Source organism: Nannospalax galili, unplaced genomic scaffold (genome assembly GCF_000622305.1).
Source record: "Nannospalax galili isolate Female #2095 unplaced genomic scaffold, S.galili_v1.0 scaffold553, whole genome shotgun sequence".
NCBI classification, from domain to species: Eukaryota; Metazoa; Chordata; class Mammalia; order Rodentia; family Spalacidae; genus Nannospalax; species Nannospalax galili.
Genome location: NW_008336313.1, coordinates 4,602,269 through 4,621,720, shown reverse-complemented (window position 1 = coordinate 4,621,720; position 19,452 = coordinate 4,602,269). Strand labels below are relative to the sequence as shown.

The following is a 19,452-nucleotide window of genomic DNA, read 5'->3' as shown; positions in this document are numbered from 1 at the left end:
TTGTAGCAGTGGGTGTCTTCCAGGCAAGGCAAATCCATCTAGACCTGGAAGAACCCACTCAGTGCCATGATTCTCAGAGGTGGGCTCCACATCACATTGTAAAAGGCAAATGACAGCTGGGTGTGGTGGTGCATGCCTTTAATGGGAGGCAGAGGCAGGTGGATCTCTGTGAGTTCAAGGCCAGCCTGGTCTATGTAGTGAGTTCCAGGACAGCTGGGGCTACCTTGTTTCAAAAAGACACCCTCCCAAAAAAAAGGCAAATGACATGGAACCCAATAGGAGTTGAAATAATTTGTTTAGGATGTTTAACCCACATGTAGAAAGAGATTATTACACAGCTTTATGATACAGCTTTGGCGTCTTTGGTTTTCTGATGCTATGAACAAATTTGTCAATCCAAGAAGCTGCCTATTGTATTTTCTTGTTAGAGGAAGAAGAAAAAGAATTCTTAGTTTAAATAGTGTTGAATCAGGAAACTAGTCCCTTAAAGAGGCTTTGTTTTTAAATTTATGTTATTCTAGGAAGGAGAAAGATTTGTTAACCAAAGGTAAGAAGTGTGTGGTTTGTGATTAATTAGGCTTGCCTTTGAACAAATTTTAAATAGTTCCTTACCTGCCTCAAAGTTGTTTTTCATTGCTTCTTTAAGTTTTTGTTTTAATGATTGTCTTAGTTTCTTTTTTTAAGGATTTATTTATTTTTATTTCATGTGTATGAGCGTTTTGCCCGCATGTATGTACCCATGTATGCAGTGCCTGAGAAGGCCAGAGGAGGATATCAGATCCCCTGGAACTGGAGTTATGGATGGTTGTTAGCCACTATGTGGTTGCTGAGAGCTGAACCTGGGTCCTCTGCAAGAACAACCAGTGCTCTTAACCACTGAGCCATCTCCAGCTCCATCTTAGTTTCTTTTCCTCTTGTGATACTCTGATAAAAGCAACTTAAGGGAGGAAAAAGTTTATTCTGACTCACAGCTCAAGGTAGAAAAGTGAAAGGGGCAGGAGCTTGAAGCAGCTAGTCACACTGAATCTACAATTAGGAAGCAGAGAGCATTGTGCATACATGCTGCTCCACAGTCCAGGACCCCATCCCGGGAACGGTTCCGCCCAATAGTGAGTGAGCCATCCCACCTCAGTTAATACAATCAAGATAATCTGCTGCACTAACCATCACAATTATGTTATGGTTTTTTTTAAAAGAGTAGAAGATTACTATAAAATTTCAAATTAAAGCCAGGTGTGGTGGCACACACCTGTAGTCCCAGCACTGTGAGGGGAGGCAGAGGCAGGTGTATCTCTGTGAGTTCAAGGCCAGCCTGGTCTACATAGTGAGTTCCAGGCCAGCTGGGGCTACAGGGAGACCCTGTTTCAAAAAGACAAAAAAAAAAAAAAAAAAAAAAAAAAATTAAATTAGTATAAGCATAGATGAAAGAGAATGCATATACCAACTGTTAATGAGAATCATCTCTGATTAATAGAATTATATGAATTTTCCCCCCACTTTTTTTTTTTTAAACAAGCAGTGCTCTGTGGCCCACATTTTAAAGACTAGTTGTATACTACTTTTGCAACCAGAATCAAAGTTTTATTTTAAGCTCTTGTTAGTGGCTGGTTGAAGGATTGTTTTCCCCAGAGTAGGGCTCTTGCCATTGCTGTCTGTCACTTCTGACCCCTTTACTCTTTGTAGGGGGATTTGACGAACCTTGTGCACGGAAGCCACTGTTCTAAATACCGCCTGGCGAGGATCCCAGGAACCAATGCGTTTGTCGGCATTGTCAACGAGACTTGTGACTCTCTTGCTTTCTGTGCTTGTAGCATGGTGGACCGTCTCTGTCTCAACTGCCACCGGTAAAGATCCAGCGGATGGGATTCTGTCCACTGAACTGTTTAATATTTTTCCAAAGCCAGGCATTTTGAACAGATGTGGAGGGAGCTCTCTGAGGAAAGAAAGTATGGGTTACGGAAGCATTCAGAGCTCTGTTCCCAGTTCATAAGACTGTAGATTAAGGCAAAGGGCTTTTTTATAACTGGCAAAAGGCTTGTTTATCTTAATTCACTAGTGCATGTACAGTGTACTGTTGGCATCTATCTCTGCCTAGTAACTTTCTCTTCACTTTTCAGAATGGAACAAAACGAATGTGAATGTCCTTGTGAGTGCCCCCTAGAGGTTAATGAGTGCACTGGCAATCTTACCAATGCAGAGAACAGGTAAATGCAGATGAATGGATGGATGGGTGGATGAATAGATAGATAGATAATAGATAGGCAGGCATATGTATATATATGTATATATGATCTCCATAACATGGTGTCTCATAAATTTGTTTTGGATTAGAGTACACAAAATTGATTTGTTCTAATGATGAACCTAGTCAGTAAGCTAAATTTCTAAATTTCCACAATGATGTCTGCTTTGCGGGTTTTTTTTTTTTTTTATGTGCTGTAAAATGTCAAGAGTGTATATGTTATGTTAAAAACCGTATGAGGGGCTAGGGAAATGGCCCAGTGGATAAAGCACATGTGCTCACTCATGACACAGTGTTACATATCTTTATTATCAATAAACTCTTAATAATTGTGATAGGTGTTTTTCCTGGAACTCAAAGGAAATAGTATTTTGTGTATATGTACCAATATAGTATATAAGTTTAGACACAGACAAAAGTGTCTAAAAGAACTCTCATGAAACTATTAACAGTGGTTACCCCAGAAAAGTTAGACTGAGGATTATGAACACAGGTTGAACATATTTTTGGCTTTACAAATTTCTGTTGTGTTGAATACTTATGATTTCATGTACTTATATGCACACATTATTTCTATTGTACATAAATGTCAACAAATTAAAGCTTAGAATAGTTAAATGACTGACCCAAACTTTCCCTGAGTAGCAGAGTCTAGATTCAAACTCAAATCCGTCTGACCCTATAAAGGACCTGGTATGTTTGGAATGTGGGTAGTGTTGCTCCTAACTTCCAGACTTACTTCCTGCATAGAAATCCAAGCTGCGAGGTCCACCAGGAGCCAGTGACATACACAGCTATTGACCCTAGCCTGCAAGATGCTCTGCACCAGTGTGTGAACAGCAGGTGCAATCAGAGGATGGAAAGTGGGTAAGAAACCTAGCTCAGAAGAGCATCCATCAGCCCCACTCAGCTCCTGTAGCCAGTGCTGACAGCCCCATTCTTTTTTGTTTTGGTTTGATTTTTGAGAGTCCAGTTCCCTGAAGTCCCAGCTGGCCTGGAATTCAGTATGTAGATCAGGCTGGCCTCAAACTCATAGAGGTCTGTCAGCCTCTGCCTCTCAAGTGCTGGGATTAAAGGTGTGCAACAACACCAAGCCAGGCTTATAGTCACATTCCTGATACTTTAAAGATCTATCAGTTTTTCAGGTATGACACAAAGTTCCATAAGGCTCTTGTCCCCCAGTTTAAAAGATTATTCAATTCCTACTTGTTACAGCTGTTTGACATTTGTGGCATAGGCTAAAGGCCTCATCTGTAGGTGGGAAAGTTGTTTTTGAGATAAGGAAAGTACAGGCCTAGAGAGATGGCTCAGCAGTTAAGAGCACTGGCTGTTCTTGCAGAGGACCTGGGTTCAATTCCCAGCACCCACATGGCAGCTAACAATCATCCAGAACTCCAGTTCCAGGGAATCCGATGACCTCTTCTGACCTCCACAGGCATTGCACAACATGGATGCACTTACATACATTCAGGCAATACACTCATTTACATAAAATAAAACTAATAAATTACTTTTAAAAAGAAATAAGGAAAGTGTGGGAATGTTACAAAGGAACAGGATCTCCTAGGATTCAGAATAGGACTCAGCCTTCAAAGGTCTCTGCCTAGTATTTCAAACTTCATTCATTTTCATTTCTTAGAAAGCAGATCTGCTTCTAGTTTTGAAAACTAAAAGCTCTGTGACTCTGCACTGTCTGCACGTCCCTCTAGGTGTTTTAGACTAGGATCATGGGAGCAATGGGTATGGCACATCTCTGGGGAAGGGGAGATTAGTTCACACTAGCTGCCAATTGCTAGGTGACGGGGACAAGTGAGGGCACAGAGGGGATAGGCAGCCCTGCATTTGGTGTGAACCTTAGCAGAGGAAAGGGTTGCCATCATGCTGATGAACTTACATACTTAGTACCCCACTTCAGTTGAGGGATCGCTGTGCTGTTGTCTTCTCTTGAGAGGGTCATTATGTATGTGATGCATTAAAAACTCCAAAAAACTGGCAATAAGGAAATCCCTTTCAACCAGCCTAGTATTTCCTAAACATACTTGGCTATGATTTCCTTCCTTTTTAAAAAACATAATGACCACACATATGGGGTATGGTAGACCACAACCTCGCAAACCTCAGGACCATTTCTCTTTGATCTTTTAAGATTTTTTTTTTTTTTTGAACACGGCCACACTAATCCACATAGTGTGGAAGTTGTAACATTACTCACATAGAACAGTTAAACTGATCAAGAGGCACAAAGCAGCCATCCCCGCCAAATGACTGCTCTCCCCATTTTTCAAGGAAAGGAACCTGGAGGACAGTTGTTCAGAGTACTAGTAAGCAATAGAACCCTAGAGCTATCTGATGCCCAGGCCTGCTTCCCCCTACTCGATGCTTTCTGGAACACAAAACATTGTCTGTCCGGCAGGGACTGTTTCGGTGTGCTGGACTGTGAATGGTGCATGGTGGACAGTGACAGAAAGACTCACCTGGACAAATCCTACTGTGCACCCCAGAAGGAATGTTTTGGGGGAATTGTGGGAGCCAAAAGTCCCTACGTTGATGACATAGGAGTCATAGGTACGTTTATTGGTAACCCACAGTGAGTTGACCCTTGAATGCAATTTTCTTACCTTTATACTGGGACAGAAATCTTAGCCCTGTGCCCAACTTCCCTGATTCCTTTGCCAGTTTTCAAACCCAGGCAGATAATTACATACTCTGTGCAAAAACAGTGAGCAACCAACCATGCTGCCAAATTGTGCAAGCCTGGAATTCATTCCCATAAAGCTTATTCTGAGAAACTCAGGCCTGATTTCTGCATGGCTAAACTCTGGAGGCTGCTTGAATGTGTGCCCCAGCTGTCAGAAGCACAGAGTCAGTGGTATGCAGAATATCTCCTCACGTCTCTATCACCCATCCTGAGGCTTTCCCTCCCCCTGTCCTCACAACCTTTATAAGGTAGGAGTCTTACAGCTCCTGTTTAGGGGTAAGTAGACAGTAGAGCTAATCAGTGTTACTATGGCAATTTAGAGAAGGGGACAAGGAAACCATAAGGAGGAAAGCCACACATCCTTGACAGTGCTATTAAGGAGACTATATTTCTCATTAGGTATTTTTTTCAGCATCTTCCTAGAATTAGTACTATGTCTTAATTCTTAACTGGCATGTGAGTCATATTTAAGCCTTTAATTAATATAGGTGCTTCTCAATTTGGGATACATTTATGGCCCCATAAACCTATCATAAGTTGAAAACACTCTTAATACACCCAGCCTGCTGAGCACTATAGCTTAGCAACACAGTGCATTGTGCCAGTTATTTAACCGTTGCAAACCCATGGTTGGCTGGGCGCTGCAGGCCCTGCCATTGCAAGGCATTGAGAGAGAATCCTACCATATACCACAAGCCCAGGAAAAGATTCAGACTCCAAAGTCAGTACAGTTGCTACTGAATTTACATTGCTTCCATATCATCATAAAGTTGAAAAATCTGAATCAAATAATCATAAATTAGGGACTATATCTATCTTGCTTTTTATCGTCTGCATGATAGCCTGTCGGGAGGAAGAAAAGCTCATCTTTGGGGGAGGGTTCTGAGCTCTTACGTTATGGCTGAACCAGGTGAGAGCATAGTTGACACAAATGTACTCCAAAAAGTCATTTTCTATGCCTACCTGCAGTTTCCTAGTTGGGAGTGCACGTCAGACATGCTTTTAAAGAAAACCCACAGACTCTGCAACTTGGACTGTTGAAAGCAGATTTCCTGAACTTCTTATCCTTTATTTCAGTGGGTTGTTCACATGTGCCCCAAAGAAGCCCACAAACCTCGTCACCTCCCTCTACCAGGTGGTGTTTCCTCTTCCCAGAGTAGCTAGGACTGTCCACGCAGGGCACTGCTTATGTTAGTAGTTTTCATCCGCTCGCTTTCTGCAGCAGTATCTTCATTTGTGCGCTTGCTGTCTAGCAAGCAACATTTGAGAACCAGGAATTAACGAAGCTTCTAATCCTGCGTTCTGCTGGTTCTTTGCGGAGTCAGCAGAGATCAGCACAACTGTTCTCCAAAACCCACCCTGCTCTGGTCCTTCCCATCTCACCATCCTCCCTCCATCCTCACCTCCCACCATACTTAGGAGATCTTGACATGGAATGTCTGTTTGTTCATCTTCTGAAGGTGACGAGGTGATCACACTAAACATGATTAAGAGTGCTCCCGTGGGTCCTGTGGCCGGAGGGATCATGGGCTGTATCATGGTGCTGGTCCTTGCCGTGTATGCCTACCGCCACCAGATTCATCGCCGCAGCCACCAGCATATGTCTCCTCTCGCTGCTCAAGGTGAGTGTAGGCAGCCTCCCTCCAGTTGTTCCAAAGGTCTGAACCTCTCAGAAATTGTAAGAGGAGGGTAACATCTGTATTACTTTAGAATCATTTCAGAAGTCCCCTCCAGACTGTTCATTTGTGCCTAAACTCTGCACAGCTGCACACCCCATTTTGATTCCCCAGAAAATCTGACTTCAGTAATCTTAGAAGCCTCTTCAACTGCCACTCCCTTCATGGCCTAAATCTACCATAAATTAAGTTGGGGAGCTGGGGTGCTGTGAGAGACTATGGGTCAATGTGCTGCCCTTGCAAGTCTCAACACAGACGAATCAGAAACACCCCGGATCATCAATGCTGGGAATACAAATAAATTCTACTGCATCTCTATTCCAAACTGTGAACGATCAAGGTGGCACAATCACATTTCTTAATAAAGGATGAATCATCAAAGCCAAATACAGAATTAACCTCTACTCAAGTGTTAAGTCTGCTATCTGTGCTCATCTGAAGAGAGGAAAACCCAGGGATCTGTCAACCTGGCTTTTATGGAGGTCACCTTAACTTCCGTTCTGGCCGGCTGCTTAGCCTTGAAGCAGTCATGACAGGTCGAGGTAGGTTACACCTCTGAGTTAGCAGCAGGGACAGTGACAGAGCATCTGCCTTTGGCTAGACGAAGGATGACTGTCGTTCGGTGTTGCCATTTCTTTCTTCACACTCACTTTCCAATGTGTCTGGATTCTTCACTTTTTATTCTCCCTTTCATTCCTGCTGCCTCTTCCCAAAAAACAGAGGACGAAGGCACCAGCTTGTTGGCTTCTTCCTAGATGGACTTACTCTTTGTTTCTTTTGAGGGCCTGGGAATCGAACCCAGCACGTGTAGAGCAAGCATTCTACCCCTGAAATCACACTTTCACTCTTGATGAAATGCTGTCACCCAGCCATCAAACCAACGCTCAGTGGGGATTAAAGCCTGTGATTTTGTTTGATTAAATAGTCATGTTTCTCTTTTTTTAACAATGGGTAGAAATGTCAGTGCGTATGTCCAACCTGGAGAATGACAGAGATGAAAGAGACGACGACAGCCACGAAGACAGGGGCATCAGTGAGTACTCTGCTGCCTCCCGCAGCCTGTGTCAGCAGGAGGCTAATCCAAAATAAATATTCTTTCTTATGTCCTTTTGGCTTGTATTAAAATTTAAGAAGCTTTGACATGGTGAATTTTTTTCCTTCCTTTTTTCGTTAGGATTAAGTATGGGTCTCTGCTTCGTTTTGGAATAACTCAAAAGCCTGTCTTTCTTTTTCTTTTTTTGACATTTTGCATTAAGTTATTTGGCCTCTAGCTGCTCCTCTCCTCCATGACTTTCCAGCATGCTGTTTTAGAAATGGAAGTTTCTAGCATCTATTTCTATAGTTCCTTAAGTAGTATATGTAACTTAGGAAAAAAGAACATTTTGTTTTCCAAAAGAGAGGTCTGTTGATGTTGAGGTCCCTGGTCCCCTAGAATTTGACCTCCCGATGCACGCTGGAAAAATAACTAGTTGGATGTCTCTCTCTGAGGCAGCCGGTCACCTCCCTCATCTTCAGAAGTTTTAAAAAGTATTTATTCTGGCTCTTCAAAGAATAACTCCCCCAACATGTGACTGAGCATGCTCAGAACAAGGGGAGGTTGAAGCGATGAAGGTGCTGGCTCAAGGGTGACATAAACTCTCCTTGACTTCCCACAGTCAGCAACACGCGGTTCATAGCCGCCGTCATTGAACGCCATGCACACAGTCCAGAAAGGCGACGGCGCTACTGGGGCCGCTCAGGAACTGAAAGTGATCATGGTAAGGCCTGGTTTCCTGCATTTGAGGACCTTGGGCGCCTGGTCTACTATGGGATGATGGGCACATTCTTCTCTCCCTCTCTCCAGTACTGTCGTAAGTTAATTCTTTTGATATAGTTTCCCCCAAAGGATGCACTCAAGCATGACTGTTTAATAAGAGCCTATGCGCAGTTTTCTTGTGTTTGAGTAATCCCAGGCACAAGCTAAATGAAACCTCTGCCACACTGATTGCTTCTAAGTTTTTCTCTATGAAGAAGTGGGGGCTGGAAGATGGCTCAGAGAGTAAAGCAGCCAAGCCTGACAACCTGAGTTCCAGCCATGGAACCCACATGGTTGAAGGAAAGAACTCACTCCTGAAAGTAATCCTCTGACCTCCACACATTCACTGCAGCACACACAAGCACACACCACACATAATTAAATAAATAAGCAAGCGTAACTTGTGAAAGTGTATATTTATCACTTTTGCATAACTGTGACCAAATACCTGACAGAAACAACTGGCTGAGGGAGAGAGGTTCAGTTTTCTTCAGTGACTAGGTCCTTGAGAGCTTACCTAGGGTAAGCCCTAAACACAGGTACATGGGTAGCCCTAAACACAGGTACATGCGAGCCCCACTAAATGAATTCAGTGTGTTATAGCTATCTATCTCAGTGTGTTACAGCTATCATCTATCTGTGTGTGTGTGTGTATTTATGTATGTATTTATATGTACTAATAGTAAAAAAGAGGACAAAAAACTGTGAGGGAGTGGAGAGGTGTGTGGCAGCAGTTGGAGGGGGACTGGGAGGGGTGGAAATAATGCAAATACAATATTCATGAAATTCTCAAAAAAAATTAATTAAAAAAAAGCAATGAGGGGCTGAAGAGATGGAGGGAGGTTAAGAGTGCTGACTGCTCTTACAGAGGACCCAGGTTTGATTCCCAGCACCTACATGGCAGCTAATAACTCCAGTTCCAGGGGAATCTCACACTCTCTTCTGACTTCCACGGGCATTTCATTTCATGGGTACACTTACATGCAGCCAATACACTCATAGACATAAAATAAAAATAATACAGAAAATATTCTTTTTTAAAAAAAGAAATTAAATTTTTTTAGAAAAACAACTGAAGGGAGCAATTATTTCATTTGGTTCATGGTTTAAGGGGTTCCATCTGTAATTGCTTGGTCCCATGCACTTGAGTAAAACAACATGGTGGCAGGAACATGTGACGGAGGACAGTGAGTGAGACAAGAGTGGCCAGAAAAAATAACCCAAGAGCTAGTCCCCAATGACCTGCTTCCTCCGGCCAAGCCTGACCTCCTAAAGTTTCCAGAACCTCCCAAAATAGCGCCACCAGCAGGGGACCAAGCACTCAGACCTTGAGCCTGTGGGGGGCATTTCAAAATCATACTGTCAATGAAGGGTTCATACTGACAATACAGAATTGCAAGCCATGCATCCCCTTAGGTCCTACAATGTAGTATTGCTGGTGGACCAGTGTCAGCATCACCAAAGGTCATGAACAGGAGTCTGGGCTGTCCTCTAGCATTTTCTACTCCTACCCTTGGCCTTGTCTGCGAGGCTCAAAGGCTTTGCTAAAGAAACATTTTCACTGAGCCATAAGGGATGGCTAAGAAAAAGTTAGGAGCCAAGGACACTATTAGAGGTGAAAGAATGATCGTACAAAGCTCCTAAAGTGCAGGAAAGTCAAGACTGGGGAGGCACCGAGTACCAAGTAGATCCGTGTGATGAGGAGTCCACGTGCTATCCCAAAGACTTGCCAAACTGCATGGCCTCCCACCTCAGAGTCACCTTGCTCACTGTCTTGGGGAACAGTGGGTGTGGCCTGATCTGTGAGAGTCCCTGCTGCCATACACAAAAACGGAACAGGAGTGAAAGGAATGTTTAGTTTCTAAAATAGCCATCTACTTTTCCAGACATCTCCCAGAACTAGGTCTTTCTGAAGATATAGATAATTTTTTAAGCTTTTTCTGACTTGGCTTTTTCTCCCTCTATCCTGAAAGAAGAAGAAAAAAAAAACCCTTCAAACAATGTGTTTCTGTTTGTACGCAGAAAGCACAGGAGTGGTATTCCTCCAGCACCTGACGTCCCTTTGACCCTGCTGCAGGGGAACAGGCTCCCTTAGGAAAATGGGAGAAGCTGCTGCTCAGCCTGGTAAACCCCAGACTGTTAATTGGGCTTTGAATGACAGTTTCTACCAACTAAATAGAATCTTTGGGTTTCTGTGGAGAATCAAAGAAGAACTCACATTTTTTTTCAGTTTCTTGGCTTCCTGGCTTTTTTGCACACACACACACACACACACACACACACACACAAAACCTTTGAACCTACATAAAATCCTTCCACTAGGCAAATCTGTGCCTTCTCCTTTGAATAATAAAGCAGGTTTGGGCCTACTAAAGTTCATCTGGCATCATTTCTTATTCAGCAGAAATACTCCTCAGACTCTCCTTTCTCCCATGGCATCCATATCAAATTGGGTTGGGGATGACCGAGGTTCTGTCATCCCTCCCATTGTCTTAGAGAAATGGCATCTGAAGCAACAGCTTAAGCAAAATGAAAGGTACCACGCCTGCTACCTGAGACCCTGGGAATCTAGCAAAGGACTTGCTTGCTTTCTCTCATTTTTCACAATAACTAAGTCCCTGTTCTCCCCAAGGAATAAACAAAAGTTTTTCATGCAGACAGAACACACCACCAAAGGAAGAAGAAGGTATTGATGCCCCACAGGTCCCAATTGCATCAAAATCAGTGAAGTTTATCTGTATGCCGTCATATCCTTGAACCTGTACAGGTCACCATAGTGACCCATTAAGTTAATGTCCCTGTTATGTGGACAGGATAAAGTCTCCATGTGTATTAAAGGAGGAAATCTAATCCAATTGTTGTCAACACAGTTCTGGGTATTCTGCAGTACCGTGCTTGTGTTGGGCATGTGCTAGGTGCCAGGGACTGTGGAGGGGATGAGCGAAGCAGCTGGCTGTTTCCTTTGAGCAGGGCAGTGTAAGGGAACAAGGACAGGGACAAGCTCCACTTCAGAGTCCATCACTTCGCCTCCTTGGTTTTTTTAACCAGCTGTTGAGACCCCTTAGTTAGCGTCTGTAGCTCTTAGTTTCCTAGTTCTTAAAAGTAGGATTGCTGGGTGTGTTGACACACACCCTTAATCCCAGCACTCATGAGGCGGAGAAAGGCAGAGCTCTGTGAGAGTGAGGCTAGCCTGGTCTACATAGTAAGTCCCAGGCAGGGAGACCAAAAATAATTTTTTTGTTCTACCTGGTAAAGTTATTAAGTGTGCTAACATGATAGGAGCATGGAGCTCAGGCTTACCCAATGTGCCTCACCCAGCCATGAAGGTATTTACACTGGGAGGAAACCATACATGAATGCATGTGTTCATGAGACTGATGGAAGGTGGAATGAGACAGATTCTTTAGAGGTGTGACAAAGAAAAAGAGAAAAGAGCGGTCACACCTATCTACACGCAAATGGAAGCCCCGGGGAGGATGATCCTGAGTTGATAGGATATCAATGCCAGGCGTCTGTGCTGCTGAGAGAGCGCTTCCTCCAGAATCCTTGAGACTGATCCATAAGCTCGAAGCATATTAATATATGACAGCTAAAAGACTACGCCTATAGTAAGTTGCATAGTGACGTTCCTAGAGTGAGAGCCTGATCTTACTAAACTAAGCATGAAAACTTAACACTGCTTGTTTATTTAGAAATAGTTTAGGAGACTGTGCTTTGAAAAATAAAGTCTTTTTTTTCTTCAGTGCTGGAGATCAAAATTGGCCTGGCACATGACTTTGAAAAACCTGGAACTGAGTTACAAACAGTTGTTAGCCACCATGTGGGTGCTGGGAACTGAACACAGGTCTTCTGCAAGAGCAGCCAGTGCTCTTCACCATTAGACCATCTCTTAAGCCCCCTTTTTAGTTTAAAAAAAAATTATTTTTTCCCAGCTTCATTTTGTCAGTGATCTAAGATGACTTAGAGTGTGTGTTTGTCAGCCAATGTTAGACCCCTAAGTAAACTGCCAAACATCCTTTTAGCCAGGCATCTGCCTTATCTCCTGTTTCTCTTGAAGATATCAAGCTCTATCTGATCATCTACTGACTTAAAGTTTTAAAATGCCAGCATATGTTTAGTTGCTCCTTGTGAATTTATATTTTAGTTACCACCTCATCAGAAACTTTATAGCCAGGTGGGAAGGATCATTGGAAATTCGATGCTAGCCTGGGCTACAGAGTGCCATGCTGGAGGGGTAGGGGCAGGAAGCCTTATGAATCTATGCATTGAGAAACATTTCCTTCTTTGAAAAGGGGAATCCCCCTCCCCCATCCTTGACACATACCAAAATACTTAAAAGGCAAATGTTGAACTTTGAACACCTAGTCAAAAGTAGGCCGTGTTCTGAAAGTAGCCATGTAGCCTCCTGCAGTTGCTCTCAGTAGCCACAAGATGGTATATGAGTCTCTGAAGGGACCTAGCATCCTCCCAAGCAGCAGTCTCTCAGAAACTGTCATGTAAACACATAAACAGAATGCAAAGTCCTGAAGCCTGTTTCCCACTTGAGACTGTCTTTGCAGACACTTTTCTACATAGGCCCATGGAAGGGAATGTTTCTTTTGAAGCAGCTGCCAGATGACCTTTGTGTCTAAGTAGTACTTGCCCTCCACAGTCGGCGACCCTCTCTGTTGTGGTGATTCATCAATGTTCTGGGTGCTCAGCACAGTTGCCTGGCCAACAAGCAAATGGGTAATTTGTTGAATGACAAAATGTATTTGTGGGCTGGGGAGATGGCTCCACGGGACAGAGCTTGCTGCACAAGCATTAGGACCTGAGTTTTGATCCTCAGAACCCACATAAAGCAGTAGCACACATCTATAATCCCCATGCAGAAGACTTCCCCAAAAGCTTGTGAGCCAGCTAGCCTGGTATCCACAGCAACAGAAAGAGACCCCGACTCAAAGTCAGGGGAAAGGACCAACACAGCAAGTTGTCCTCTGGCCTCCACACATGTGCACACTCACATGTTCCTACCGCATTCAGATTTCCATTCATCTAATAAATAAGAGAAAAGTATGGAGTAATTGAGCAATACCATCTGAACTCGTTTTTTACCACTGTGGCTAGTACTTGAGAGAAACTGCTTTAAAAGAGTAAAGCTTTATTTGGGCTTAGAGATTCAGAGGTGTCATCCATGACTGGCTGGCTGTGCTGTTTCTGGGCCATGATAAGTCAGAACATGATGGCTGCTGGGCATAATGGAATAAAGATGCTCACTTCATGATGACCAGAAAACAGAGAAAAAGACAGGAAGGGGCCAGGGCAAGATACTTCTTTCCAGGCTGTGCCTCTGGCCACATACTTACCCTAGGCCCAACTTTCTGGTGCGGCCACCTCCCACTAATTCTGCAAGGTTTGAATCTACCAAGGGACTGATCCACTAATGAGGGTGGCACCCCCCCAGCACAGGAGACTGCAGGGGACATCTCAGATTCTAATCCTAACAGTATCTAATGAGGCAACTAATTAAATGACCATAGTGTAAGGTTTTACTTTGGAAAGACCTAAAAGGGCTCTCATCAGAAAGCAGTAAAAGAAGAAATGGAGGTTGCCTGGGAAACAGCCACATCACCACTACCACTCTGAGTAATCCCCCATCTGTGTGACTGGCCAGGTTCAGAGCATCACTGGACTCCAAAACCCCAAGGCAGGATCAAATGGATTGCCTAGTCTTCCTCATAATATGAGAGTAGTCAGTGCCATACCAGGCAAAGTCATAGGCAACAGAAAACTCACTGACACTCTTGCTTGGGGGGTGGTCGTATGTGAGGGCTTTCACGTATGCTTTGACAGTATTAGGGATTGAGCCTAAAGCCTACTAAGCAAGGCTCTACTGATGAGCTATCTCCTCAGTCTCCTTTTTTTAAATTTTGAAGCAGGATCACTCTAAGTTGCCAAGGTTGGCCTTGAACTCATTCTGTAGCCCAAGCCAGCCTTGAACCTGCAGCCCTTCTGCCTCGGTTTCCAAGTAGCTGGGTTTGCAGACCTGTGCCTCCAGGCCTGCCAGGTTCTTTGCTTTCAAGTGCCTACTTTGTGTAAGGCACTGTGTGAAATACTAAAAGTCTAAAGATAGCAAATAAAGAATTGTCTTGCCAGACATGTTGTGAGCACATATAATCACAAGCCTGATGGCAAGTGGGGAGGGCAGGGCGGTGGCCAGGAAGTCTTCCCAAAGAAGACCTAAAGCACTGTGATGCATGAAGCATAGCACAGGATCAGGGAAGGTACATGCTTATGCCAGGTGTGTTAAATGAGTGATCAGCTACCATAGTGTTTGTAAATGAGCAGAGTATCACCTGAGCAGTGTTTGAATGATGAGCCCAGATACAGGCTTCACTAAACTCTAGTTTCTACTGACCTCCTTAACGTATATAAGTTGGGGTGGTTCAGGCACATGTAGCACTTTATAACCAGTTTCAGAGCCTCACATTCAGTCTCACCTTGTAGGCTTAGCCCTGACAGAGGTATCAAGCTGAGAATTTTACGTCTGTTTCCTATCTCTTAAGCTTCAAAAGATTGCTGTTTCCCCAGCCTCTGGATCATCTCCAAGGATGTCAGTGTCCCCAGCCCCTTCACCTGGAACATCCATTTGATGTTCTGCTCTGCCCTGGTACAAACTCTTGATGCCAGCTGCTCACCCCATTTCCAAACACACCTACTATCCCACCTGAAGGGCCTCAATACCCACTTGAGGCCGGGACTCCAGCCCCCGTCCTCTGAGCCGCCCCCCTTCTGTCCAGGCTCCATTGGCATCTGCCCACTCTGAGTGCTTGTCACTAAATCCCAGCAGCTTCGACCAGCCATCTCGGGCTAGCCCTGGCCTGCCTACCCAGTAGCTGTTGTTCTAAGCCGTTGCACGTGCCTGTGCCCTTCCAGCAGCACCTTCCATCATTACCAAGCCAGTCTCTCTTTCTCCCAGGAGGGTCACCTAAGTACCACCTCCTTATGGATCTAAGCCCCGTTCACCAACTTTTTGGTGTGCCTCTGTTTCAGCACCTGTGGGTACCCTTGATTGGGCCTTCTAAGGCCTTCCTTCTTTCTCTGGCCAGCACCTAGCCTGGCACCTGCACCAGGGTGTGCTCAATGACTCCAGCACGTGCAATGGTGAGCCCTACCACTCTGACTTTGCCCAAGCCACATCTGCTGCTCACTGACTTCACGCATGTGCCCCAGGCCCTCAGAATCAAGATTGGCCGAAACAAGCTATGCTTTCCTGAGATTCAGGGTCTCCAGATCTCCTCTGCCATCATCCTGACTCAAAGTTATACTCAGATCCTTTACCCCTCACCAGACGACTGCTTATACCTGTTGCTTAGCAACCTCTACAGTTTGCCCAGTCCTCCTCCCCCAATTTTAATTCTTTATCCCTCGTGGATCTGTTGTAGTAACCTCCCCACTTTCCTCTTTGTTTTACCCATCCTCCAAACTGCCACTAGAACGCTGAGCACATTGACCATGATAGGCCATTTGCAGGGAAATCTTGTACTGGTTTCCTACTCCAGCGTGGGCATCATGATCTGACTTTAATTTACCTCGGCACTTCTTGCCTGCCCTGTTCCCCAGCTACCTGTTAACACACATCCAAACCACATAGTACAGAAATAGCCTCACAGCTCCAAGCTTCTGGGGCTAGTCTCCTATTTCTTGGCTCCCATCCACTTACCAAACTCCCTTTGCCCATTTAAACCCAACTGAAAATACGAGTTCTGTGGTAACACTTCCTTGTTCCCTTAGTCAGCATTAGTTAATCGTTCTGGATTTCAATAGAACCTCAGCCATAGCACGTAGTAGTATCTACACTAGAGAAGTATCTGTCTTCTACTCAGTTTTAGTTGTTAGGAAAGAGTGAGATGGCTATTTGACTTGCCATCTGGCCCTCCAACACATACGGTCTGCAGTAATGAATGCTTGAATGACTTTTGCTTTTGTTTTTGTTGTTGTTGTTTTCTTAATGTCTCAGACCCTGGCTTCTGCAGGACCACGTTTTTATCTGGATGTTATCTCCACCCAGTACCCAACATAGTGACTTGAGCCTAGGAGATGCCCAATACATATCTGTTGCACTGGACTATTAAATAATTCTGTCAGTTGAGTAATGTTTTATTGAGGACGTAGATCGCCTTTCTCACTGTTGCACAGAGAATACATTTCCAACCACACACTGCTCCTGCTTGGCTGAATGCAAGCATATCACTTTTGCAGCCACAGATGTGACTAGCACTTAGCCTCAGGTGAGGGCTGATTGACACTGACGTGTAGGGAATCTATTAACGAGCTGTCACTTCTCAAAACGTTTAAAGGAGATTTTTGTTTGCAATATTTAAAAACATGCCAAGGTTCTTGGAATGGAGTCCTTTGATCAACAAGAGCATTTTCTTTTGAAACATGTATTACTTAGAATATTGAAAGAAATTAATCTTTAAACATGGTGAGCCAGCTTACACAGAGAATAGTTGATTCTGCTCTAGTTGCTCTGGATACATGGGAAGTTGTATTTCATTAGATACTAGAACCTTGGGCAAGTTCCTGCTCTTCTCTGCACCACCCCCCATCCTACAGTGGGCATTAAGAGCCTCACTGGTATGCCACAATCACCAACCTGTGTGCCTGCTCTGGGTATTATATATGAGGGCCGTGACTGGCTCTGTCCTAACTAACACGGCATGAGCATTTCATTGCTCAGTGTTTCCTGCCAATCCCAACCTGCGTGCATCCTGTTCATATCTTCCTTTTGAAGCTGCCCATTGCCTACTTTAATGAATTTAAACATAGGAGGAAAGTTTCATCTTACTCTCTGGAAGAAGTGTAGGAGGACTGTGAAGAGGGGTACCTACGGATCATGTTGCAGCAGATGTCAGCAGCAAAGTGTCAGGCAGACAGGAGTACCTCTCAGCATCCTACACAATCTAGTCTGTGTCCTGAGGTTCTGTGTTGATCTCTTTCTAGGGTACAGCACCATGAGCCCACAGGAAGATAGCGAGAACCCTCCGTGCAACAATGACCCCTTATCAGCCGGGGTTGACGTTGGAAACCATGACGAGGACTTGGACCTGGACACCCCTCCTCAGACTGCAGCCCTGTTGAGTCACAAGTTCCACCACTATCGTTCACACCACCCCACCCTCCATCACAGCCACCACCTGCAGGCAGCGGTGACAGTGCACACGGTGGATGCAGAGTGCTAACAATTCCCCCACCTCCGTGAGCAGAGGAGCCCTGCTGGGAGATGCAGAATGTTCCGAGAGGAAATGAGCCAGTATAAAATTCAAAACAGGAGACCCTTCACATCTGCGTTTGTCCGGTGGTTTAATAGATTTGTTGCCTGTTGGCATGTTTAAAAACAGACACCACAAAGTCCCATTCGTGAGCATCTGAAGCTGGTTCTGAAATGGAGGGGGAAAAGCCTGATTAATGGACCTGCCATAGTGCTAATGGAATTGGAATCCAAGGCGAACCTCCAAACAGAGACGCCACGTGTAAATGAAGCTGAGCCAGAGGCATGTTCCCAGGAGCCGGAATCACTCAACTCCCTTAACTGGAAGAGAGGAACGTCTGCTGAAGCCGAAGCCGGGAATGTGGCACACCAGACACCACCAGATGCCACCACCTGCTAGACTGACACGCTCTGGCTTCCAAACGGTACCTGGTCACCACCATAGCTGAATGGAACTACCTTAAGCTCTAAATGATGCATCTCAAAATTTCTAAGTAAAGGATTATTTTTCTACTATTTATTGAACTTGCAAACATTCTCAGACTTTAGGGGAAAGGACACAGGAGAAATTCTCAGCAGTTAACCCTAGCTATTGTGTGTGATGACGTGGCTCTTTGATTGAGAAGTTCTGTTTCTTATTTAACTGATGATCTTCCCGCTGCCCCATCCTCAAAATGGGAAAATGAAGAAGTCTTTCTCTAGCTTGTTTACATTATTTCATGGAAACACACCTTTACCTGTGATGTAATGTTCTCTCTCTGGAGGAGCAGAGGGATCCAAGATGTCTCTTTAGAATTCATTTCCACTTCCCATACAATGCTTTTCTTAGGTTTCTACGAAATCTAGTATCACCGACCAGCCTTTCAGCTTCAGGAGACTTGAGTCTCCATGTTTTAAGGACTATAAATTTTAAAATGTCCCATTTTAACTCCAAGAATATTGACCAAATAAGGGAAGACATTTTATAATTGTGAAATTGTGGTTCTCAAAGATTTCTTTGAAATCATAGTTAAAAGCTGCTGCCAGTTACCACCAAACTGCTTTGGATTTATACAGGGACTAACCAAATCTGGCTACTTTGACATGGGGCATTGTAATTTCCAAGTAGTGTTCTAATTACAGTGATGTATTTTAGATTCACATTTTGTGATTCAAATATGTTATAAAGACATTCATTGCACCGTGTGTGTGGTAAATCTCCGTTTATAAGTAGTTGGAAAAAATTCACTAAATAATGTTTTAATGATAGGCTATCATATAATGTAAAAAAAAATTGGACCTTCAGCAGTACAGAAAGTAAACTATATATGTGCTATCTGGAAACCCCTTCATACCGTGTATAAAACTGCAGTCTAGTGAAATAAATTGTATGCCATGGACGGTTATGCCACCGTCATATGTTAATTTTCCATTTCTTACCTTGTGACCGCACCTGTCAGTTGCCCAACTGAAAATAGGCTTCCTGTCAATGCTACAGGCAACTTCAAGCCTCCTGACCATCTCAAACACACAAAGAAACGTAAAAATAGAATAAAAGAAAGAACAGAGACTTAAAATGGAGTAAAACTGTTGTGGATGGTGGCTCAGGCCTGCATTCTCAGTATTCAGGAGGCTGGAGCAAGAGGAGCATAGATTTGAGATCAACTTGGGCTATATAATGAGACCTTGGCTCAGTTTATATATAAACATAGCTCTCTCTTCTTGAGCAGCTATAGCCGTGTCAGTGTAGGCTGTTAATTCTATCTTATGGAAATTTTGGGGTTTTCTGTCTTCCCAGAAATGGAGACT

The 19,452-nt window shown here is 44.0% G+C and overlaps 1 protein-coding gene across 4 annotated transcripts in view; it reads left to right on the top strand.

Annotated features, from left to right (window-relative positions):
• The window catches only part of Cachd1 (cache domain containing 1), a 229,200-nt gene extending 210,132 nt beyond the window's left edge, over positions 1 to 19,068 (top strand). For 3 of the 4 annotated variants that reach the window (XM_008831067.2, XM_029562505.1, XM_029562507.1), the window contains 8 exons: positions 1,684 to 1,844; positions 2,118 to 2,204; positions 2,993 to 3,109; positions 4,656 to 4,807; positions 6,401 to 6,562; positions 7,572 to 7,649; positions 8,272 to 8,373; positions 17,397 to 19,068. In XM_008831067.2, coding sequence (XP_008829289.2) covers positions 1,684 to 1,844; positions 2,118 to 2,204; positions 2,993 to 3,109; positions 4,656 to 4,807; positions 6,401 to 6,562; positions 7,572 to 7,649; positions 8,272 to 8,373; positions 17,397 to 17,635 — 1,098 coding nt within the window. In that variant the 3' untranslated portion in view covers positions 17,636 to 19,068. Of the gene's footprint in view, positions 1 to 1,683; positions 1,845 to 2,117; positions 2,205 to 2,992; positions 3,110 to 4,655; positions 4,808 to 6,400; positions 6,563 to 7,571; positions 7,650 to 8,271; positions 8,374 to 10,433; positions 10,562 to 17,396 lie in introns of those variants that run through there. The other variant, XM_029562506.1, reaches the window with a different exon arrangement.
• Positions 19,069 to 19,452: the final 384 nt, after the last annotated feature.